Source organism: Opisthorchis viverrini (genome assembly GCF_000715545.1).
Source record: "Opisthorchis viverrini unplaced genomic scaffold opera_v5_69, whole genome shotgun sequence".
In the NCBI taxonomy this organism is placed as follows: Eukaryota; Metazoa; Platyhelminthes; class Trematoda; order Opisthorchiida; family Opisthorchiidae; genus Opisthorchis; species Opisthorchis viverrini.
Window position 1 is genome coordinate 696,744 of NW_008751725.1, and position 9,541 is coordinate 706,284.

Consider the following 9,541-nt stretch of genomic DNA (forward strand, 5'->3'; position numbering starts at 1 on the left):
CAGCGCACTGAAGATGTCTCCTCGAATGGTGACGAAACGTTTGCAAATCAATTGCCAAGCTCGGCGAACAGATCAACAGCCACCTGATCAATTACCAACTGTTTTCTCTATCAACCAGCGATGTCTCGCAAAATCAGTACTGAATCGCACCACATTGAAGTCAATTTCTAGTGCCAATACACATGCGCTTTTTTCGTATGTATTCCTTCGCATCGATTACTGAATACCAAGTCAGAACAGTTGCTCTTGTCTCGGATGCACAGTTTGAAACCTTGCGTTTCGTGGATGTATCAAAATAAATCTCCTTAGAACGTTGAACTGGTCATGTGAGACGATAGGAGAGAGGTCATCCGTGGAATAGTTTACTGTCCATGACAGCTATTTAAAACTGTCTACACCCGAACCGAATTCCTAAGCATAGATTGAGCAGGTATAGTGCGCTTGTTTCTGAAACATTTCGGATGCAGTAGAAACTAAGTCCTTTGAGTTTTCAATGATTGAAAGGCAACTTGTCCATGTCTATTGTTCAAATCAGTGTTGAGGAAATTTCTTATACGGATAAGTTGGACGGGCAAATGATTTGCTAACACGTGTCAAACTACTCGGCATCATGGATCAAACTTATATGAATGACTTATTTTATTGTTTAGTTATCTGAGTAAGTCAAAACGGTCAAACGTCTTGTAATTAGACCTTAGGTTAGGTTTATTTTCTGTCTTGATTCAGCTAAGAGGATTGGCTTGTCTAGCTAAAAATTGTCAGGCCTATTTCACTCATTAGCAAAATGCATAACATACTGTTCTTTTGGAGATAACCACTCACCAGCGATTGACATCGTTGAAATTTAATTTAGCTAGTTTTAAACTGTATGCTATATACTCTGTTTGTATATTAAACGCCAACTATATCGTTACCAATGCTTAACTTGCTGTGAGATTCTGATCCATTTTGGTCTGAGATCAAGTAAAATTTGACGCTAGAAATTCGTCACTCTTTTTAAAACTGGAATGTTAAGTCATTTTAACCAGTTTAACCAGGTTAAAATTGCCATACCTAGAAACAGTGGGATCTTTTTGGCTAAAAACGCGGTTGGATTACCTTTTTACCCAGATCTTCCTAGTAACCAAACATATAAATAGCATACAAACAGTTTACTGAACACTCACACACAAACATTTTTCTGCGGTCGAGATATGGGAATGCCATTCTCATCCAGTGCCAGCCCTGTTTGTGGGCAGGGTTCTTTTTTGAGTGAACGGGAGAAATATTCCGTGTTTCAACCGCATGAAAAAATTAGCAAGCGTCAGAAAATCATAATTTCTTACTCAGTTGTAAATGTTTTGACATAATGGACTTCTTGTCCGCTTAGATGCCCATGATTTGTACCGGTTCAATATTTTTCACCGATAAAATAGGGACGAAAAAAGAAGCGAAGGCTGGGATAAACTCGTAGCACTACGATATAAACAATGTAGTATTATCAAGACGGACATATTGTGTAGACATAATATGGCGGCTAAAACGAGTCTGTTCCCACCCGCTCACTAGGTTGTCAATGACGAATTAGAATAAATGAAACACTTCATGCCGTGTGGCTAGTGGGCACCGAATATCTTTATTGGCAGTGGCACGAAGAGCCAATAAGAGGGTCTGCATCCTAACGTCGACTGTTCCTTTGTGGCACTATTTGACATTACTGGACCATTTTAAAACTCAGTTTTCGCAGGAAGACAGTTTGAGCCTTGAAATTCGATCAAAATTTAACCTACGAACCTACTAATGCTAATTGTTTCCGCGCGGGTGTCGCAGACACAACGCCAAACACTAGGTGAATGTCATCTGCTTCCCAGAATTTCATCGTAATTCTTCCCGTCAATCAATGAGGTTTGGTATACACCCACTTTTAGCTTCTTTTAGAATTACTGGAACATGGCGTGTGGTTGTGTACAGTTCCTTCAGTCTTCATTGTCCGAATCTATTCACGAAGTATCCGTGAGAACAGTCTTTTTTTCTACCTTCCAGTAATAGCCCAGTTATTTCGTAGACGAGTCTGTTCGTTCAAAACGATGGACGGGGGGCCTTGAAAACCTTCTTTTTGGACTTGCCTAGGAAGCTCAGCTAACCGGTATATTACTAAGATATATAAAAGAGAACAGACAGAATATGAACAGACGGAGTTGCGCTAATTTGTGCCTTAGGTGCTGACCGGTGGAAAAGTGGAATAACTGCCCAGTGATTTTCCCGGTCTCTCAGACATCCTAGCCATTTGGTAACGTGATCACTTAAAACCTACAAAATTGGATGAATGTGTATATTTATCAAATTTTCGCTCCCACCCTAGTAACCTAAAGCACTTATTTCAGTAAGTTCACGGCCCAAAAGCGATGTACCCAATTTTTATTTTTCGGATCACAGCACCAATATAACCATTTTGCCAAAATTATTTGGCAGGTGCACCCAGCATGTGGGGAAGCAGTGGGAAATTTTGATTTTTCTCGGCAAGTTTGTGGAAGCTCAGGATTCTGTTTCGTCTGACCGGTCGTTGTGCTAGTAAACTCCAACTGGATAGAAATTTGGGTTGCAAATTTTACAATATCTTAATACTTGGCACGACACTACTCGCAAGGTTAGTGGAATTGTTTCAAAACATGCTATCGATTCCAACATTTGTACTTAGTGCCGTTCGCAGTGTCTGAATATTGGTCGCTCGGGTGGGTTAATTGGCCGTTGATCAGGTGACAGTTGGTCTGTTTGCCAAGCTTGGCGACTGGCATATAAACATTTCGCCACCATACAGGGAAACATTGTAAACCGTCCACTGACGATGTCTCCTCAACTGGAGACGGAAAACTTGCAAGCCGAGTTCCAATCTCGGCAAACAGACCAAGTGCCACCTGATCGACGGCCGACTTTGCGTCGCTGTTAGCTGTAACTAGAACAAGTTACTCAAACACCGTTTACCCTAGTCCCTGGTGTACACTGTATAAATCATTCCAAATCACACAAACTATGGGATTACGGGTTTGTTCAAAAGGCGCGATCGCCCAGACGCAACTCGGCATCCGAAGTGCACAGATGACAGGAAAAAACTTGGCGTTCTAACATCCCAATTCTTCAGGGCTACGCATCAATCTATCATCCTGATTTCTAAGACGCCGCTCTTGTTAAAGAATAAAAGATCAGAAATTGCAAACCGCTTTGACGCCATTCCGGCAGGTTTATATTTTTGTCTGTCCACAAAATGATCATTTTTCCAGGACTGGACCCAAATATTTTGTCTGGGGAGACCTTTTGATAGAGGAGAACTAGATGGAGAATCAACCCTTGTGTCAATTTTCGAAGTGTACCAAGGCGTTCAAACTGGGTGGTGAAGGGACTTAGACGTTTCATTGATTCAGTGGGTTTAAAGCAATCTCGTGTGACCAGCAGGATAAAACTGTGTATTACTATCCTAACGAACCAAGTTCGAAATCCGTAAGGGTGTATTCAATCGGAACGTCAGCTCTCTCCACATTATCTTCACATACCCGTTTTAAAAACTAAACTCTCCTTAGGAAGTTGACAAGTTTTCTGTTGAAATTTACCTTTCTCGTGGAAGGGTCTTTGAAAGCCTGAAGAGGTGATCATTTATGCCTAGCTGTTAATTTTTACTGCCGCGAACGGCGGCACGAAAGTGGAAGTAAATCTAGCAAATTGCAGTAAAATATTGCAGACAGCCTAAAGGACAGTAATCTTAGTTATTTCTCCCAAGAAGACATCTCCCTGTCAATTAAATACTTAGGCGCCCACTGAAGCCGCTTCCCGTTTTGGAAGAATCGCTTGTTTACAAAAGCATCCTCTTCCTGTCAAGTGGCTAAGCGACGATTCTACGGCTGAAGCGCTAGTACAAGCTCTTCAAGTATTCAGAGTAGCATTTGTCGTAGTTCCGCAACTTAAGTGGCTCATAATTTTCTGTGTTCACAGGCTTATTTTTCATTTGGATTCAAATAAGGGATGGATTATCTTCTTCAGAAAAAATAATTGTTTTAGGCGTAAAACGCATAACTAAACAGTTGGTTGGAATCAACATTTAGGCCAAAGAAGTTTCAAAAGTTTTTGCTGCAAAATGATCAGTGTCTAGTAAGAACTGAGGAAGTGCATTGAAATTTGACGTGCGTCCTTACAAACAGTGACGATTTTGTCATTTTGTAAGCTTGTGCTGATTTTTGAATGTGTTTCTTTATCTATCTTGAGATTTACTTGACTGTGGCTCCGTTATCTTTAGGGGTGATTCGGGTGCAAGACAGGTTGCAAGGAAGCCATCCGTATATGTTCCGTGTGACGGCCGAGGACTGCCGACGACCAACACCCAGAAAGGCTACTGTTGATGTAATGGTGAAGCAGATAGAAGAGGGCTGTCAACCGGGTTGGAAAGGTAAGTAAATTTTTCAGATCCGCTGGAAATACATAGCCAATATTTTTAGTTTATACGTTATCAGATTAAAAGGGAACGGTTTTAGAATGCGCAAGTTTACAATCTATGCACGACCTGTTGTTTAACTTGGCTAAAACAGTTTGGGATAATGGAAACTTGGTTCAAGCTTCACCTGCGAAAAAGCAGTAGTTTTATCTGTGGAGATACCTACGATCCAACACTACCATTAATGACTAGGAGCACCGAAAAAGACAGACTTATTGTCACTTATACTTGCCAAGCTTATAGAGTGTATGGAATGTAACATGCAAACTGCTAATATAGGTGACTATTAAATTACGAGATTTCTTGGGGGAAACTGAGCGGATACATTAGTGGCATCCTTAACCAGAATGCGAATAGATAATGAGTGGAATGTAACATACAAACTGCTAATATGAGTGACTATTAAATTACGAGATTTCTTGGGAGGAACTGAGCGGATACATTAGTGGTATCCTTAACCAGAATGCGAATAGATAATGAAACATCTTCAACCCCTTGTTCTGCTAGATTGCTAGACAAGTTTGGTTTCTCATCTTTAACGAGTATGAACTGTGAAGGGTTTCCATAATCCCCTCACAAAGTACCTCGAAAATTAAAAGCCAGTACTTGGGTATTAAACAAAATTGGAGACAGTTTTCTGTTTCTAAAAACGACAAAGTCGGCAGCATACCGCCCACAAAAGTCCATCTTTTTACTTCATTTGATCTTGCTACGATCTGATCTTACTTCTTTCAAGAGCAGTTCTGTTACATACCATTCTTGCATTCTAAAAGGGCAAGCACTGAACTTTTTATCTGTAGGCACCATCCAGTATTTATAAGACTTTAGTTCTCGAAGCCTAAATAGTATACAGTAGGTTCATTGCTTTATCTTATGCACCCAACCGCTGTTTTCATTGTATATTTGCATATTTAAAACTGTATAATAGGGGTACCAGCATACCTCGAATACACTGGTGGGCTGTACACACCAGGAAATCTGCTTCGCCACTATCAACTCAGGCTTGATACTTGTGCTGGCAATTGTCCGGATGCAACGATTGAGGCGAGGTTGGAGTTGAAGTCTGCACTCAAGGAATATCAGCTGATAACAGCAAGCTCTGATGCATGTTTGCATGACCTGGAGCACCTGAGTCTGCAACGATCGCTTTGTGGTAAGTTGAACAAAGGGTTATCTTTGTATCGCACAAAATGCTGTATGACCTAAGAATTGAGAAAGTTTTTCAAGCTACAGAAGATGAATTCTGGCTTTGCGCTGACATCTCATCGTGTTGTTTGCGCCAAAGTCGTTTTGTTTGTAGTCCACTGCAGGCTGGTTTGTGGAAAACCATTTTTACACTATTCAGTATTCGCACAATAATCGCAGTGTTCGTCAGCCTAGAGGCTAGTCTCTTGGCTTTTTTGCATCAGACTAGCCATCCACAAATTACCCCGTTCTTGGTTTGGTTAACGTTGCTTTCTGTCGCAGTTGTTACGTCACCGAAGAAGCGTACTCCAAGTTCTAACTATATCTTAAGAATCGCTATCTTTTGCAACATTAAAAATGCTTACATCCTCACCGGGTAAAGCATATTGGTAAGTTAAAATCTAAACGTGTGATAGCTGAAGATGTTAGATTAATGACGGATGACAATTAGTCTTGTCGAGAATCTCAAACCTGCGGACTGATCTGCTGAAAATCCACGTCAATTTTGGAGTACGCTCTTTAGTAGTTGCAACTGCTTCGTAGCCAAAATAACTTTGTATTTGTATTTCTTGACTATGAACTTAATTGCATCGATTTGTTTTCTAATGAGGGATTGGAATTTTCTTGATGCGTAGTTTTACTTAACAGACTGTCAACTTTGGACTACTGGATTTCATTCAGTCTCTTTTTAAGGACAAGGTTTCTTTTGGGTGCTTTAATGTTTCTCCTTTACTGGTAAATTCTAGACATGAATACTGTAATACTGGGAAATTAATCGTTTAGAAAAGATTTAAAATTTGCTGCAGAAGACATCATCTAGACTTTGGCCCTTGGGACCTTTATTTGGCTTGGTAATAAGACCAACTGAATAGCTGTGAAACTTCAGAGGTATCTCTACTTATTCAAGTGACGGGCCGCAAGAAATTGATCAGATTTAATTTTTGAGCACTTAAATTCTCAGCATGTCAAAATATGCTCTCAGTACGTAATCGACTGTTGTAGCATAAAACATCTATTACACCAAAACACCAACAGTTATTTAGAAACCAATATTGTGTCTACACTTGTCAAAGGCTCTGTTCGGTAAAATGATCGCTTAAATAGAACAAGAGCCTTTCTCAATCAGGATTCCGGGATACGAAAAATGAAACCAACAAAAGTAAGACGTTTTGGTGAGAGAATTCGATGGCCAAACTGGCGCGGGTTTTGAAACAAGCGAGGAACATAGATTTATCCACAACTGATCAGTTGGGGGCAAGAGAGCTAACTGTTCCGAGACTTCGAGAATTGTCTGAAATTCATAAACTAAATGTTCTGCTGCTAACAATACTATGCAAGGTGAATTTGCTACATCACGCGCTAATCAATTATTCAGCAAGGTGTTACAGCACAGTCTGCGAAATTTTCAACTTTGTGCTTTCAAACGGACAGACAGATGGTCTCTGTTCGTTGAACGTCGAAGCGCATCCGTTTGCAATTTTTTTTTATTTAAACCGAAGACCCAAGTGAATTCCAGCTGAATCTTTTTTCAGAATTTTCTTCCACCGATTATGCTGCACGAAGACCACTTTAAATTTACGCACTAAAATGTCTGTACGGAACACAACACTCGTATGGTTAACAAATAGCTTACGACCACTGTTGAACGGTTTCGTCCTTATCCCAACCCGGTAGGCGCAGTCACTGGGTTTCTACTGAATTAATGTTTTGGTCTAACCCCAAACCACAAGTGATTATCGGAGTACAAATATTTGTAACTGGGAATGCAACTGAGTCCCAACTGACGGGCCCCACGAGGGGAAAACTTGACGTAGACTGTTGAAGAGTCATCAGTAACATTACAAGCAATGTGCTCCTGCCAAAACCTATGGAGTATTTGTTGCACCATATTGTAACCGAAAACTTTAAAGCAAGTTTTTTCCCACTGAAAGACCCAAAACAGTAACTCTACTTGTGCGAAATATATCTTTCGAGTGCAATTATTTCAGGCAATCAAAACAGCCATGGGCACCTATTGTGAGCTTTACTTTTTATAGTTATTTTATGAGATACGCGGCCATTAGTTGTCATCTCCCAGTGCATTATTCACAACTGGCACGCGTCCGACACATTTTTTACGCTTGTAGTCATTGAACCAAGCAGACCTTTCAATAGTATTGAGTACGACCCATCCACATATACGGAAAGTCCTGAAAATGGGGTCAGAAAACCAGATTTTGTTTCTCGATATCATCGTCCCGCCGGACAGGTTATTCCACAGTCCTCTAGAAGTAATTGTGGATAAACACTAGAGCCATTTCAGTGGTGTTGTTTCAAGGAAACAAACCTGAGCTGATCATGACGGTGAGAAACCGTGCTCAAAACGCGTGCATCAGATATACGTTTCCTGTGAAGATGACCTTGGGGCAAATAATGCTTGTAAATGCTGGAAAATCTTGGAAAAGGAAACGCAAAACGCGCGCCACCATGTAAAACGAATCTGGGATACATAGCCCCACCGCCTACAAAGGTTCAGTCAACGACTAGTAAATCAACTGCTGCAGTGAACCACGATTAACGTGTTTCATCTCTTATTTGTCCCCATCTAGTTTTGCAACCTTAGCGTAACAGTAAAATTTATAGCCCTGTAGAAGCCCTCTATGTCTGCTATTTTGCTTGTTACAACAGGACATGTTAGATTGGCTAGAAATACTAGACTATTCCTGAAAGTGACAGGGAGCACTTTCCAGAGTATTTGATTAGCGGGGTTAACAGGGCTACAAATGCTTCATTAGCAGATATCATTGAATTAGACGATTTGGTCGCAGCACTTACAGCAATTTGGCATGCAAACCAATTTCATGAAAACGCTCAAAGGTGTCGAATAGCCAAATTTGGCAACGGTCAAGATGACGTCAGCTGTTCATTCATCACAACTATTTATGCTCAGAAGCATTTCAATTTGCCTGGCCTACACCGTTTTCTGTAACTGACCATTATTTCCAATCTCATTGAGACACGATTATCCCCATTTTCTCCGACTAAACTGTTCTTTAGTTAGATCAACTGGCAAATGGTTGATTGCCTCAGCATCAAATCTGCTGCCGGTAGGTTTGTTCATTGGTTTTACCTTTCCCACTAACAAAATCTATTGTAAGTATTAATATAAGTATCTATGAGACCAAAAACTAGCCGGTTACACGTTTCTAGTGTTTGTTGTTTACCTCCTGGACGCCCGAAATTAGTAGGATATCATTCAAAAAGTATATAGATTGTAATACATTATNATATATATATGTATATATTCACCAGTACGGGGAGACTCCTGTGGCTTCTAGGGCAGCATAAAAAGAAATCACTTTAATTCCGCTCTAAAAATATTCGCTTCATCAATTACTTCAAAATACCTCTGTTGATGGATGAATCCATAGAATGTTTGTTCGTTTTTTTTTGCTGAATACACTTAGCCGTTTAGAATCGTAATCTACCTGCACTCCTGCACCTAGACCTCCACTCCTACAGTAATGTGTGCGCAGGTATGTTTCTAAAATCCGTCGGTTTTTATCAAGCTGACCAGTTCCGACAGTAGATCTGGGTTAGCAGGTTTGCCTGGGCATTTCTCGCTTAACCGAAGGCACTTGACATCCATCCAACCGCACCTTTCTTATAGACGTTCCAGCAACCTATAAATGGCGGTCATGGATAGCCAAATATAAATCAAAGTAAACCAAAAATGTTACTTTTTTAAACTAACGTGTAGTTTCCATCATTTCAAGCCGAGGAAATTAGCTGGAAACCAAACACTTAGCTGAAATTTTGTGTAGATTTCGTCCTGCAAGTGAAGCCAATCTATGCTGAAAAGCCGAGAAGCACTGTACAGCTGTTTCATCCTTATTGGGAATCATCAGCAGTGCGCAT

General features: G+C 40.4%; 1 protein-coding gene across 1 annotated transcript in view; it reads left to right on the forward strand.

Moving 5' to 3' along the window:
• Positions 1-4,209: 4,209 nt before the first annotated feature.
• The window catches only part of T265_04286 (hypothetical protein), a gene marked incomplete at both ends in the record, with an annotated part of 49,879 nt that continues 44,547 nt past the window's right edge, over positions 4,210-9,541 (forward strand). The window contains 2 exons of the mRNA XM_009168985.1: positions 4,210-4,414; positions 5,388-5,612. Of these exons, the coding sequence (XP_009167249.1) occupies positions 4,210-4,414; positions 5,388-5,612 (430 nt within the window). The remainder of the gene's footprint in view (positions 4,415-5,387; positions 5,613-9,541) is intronic.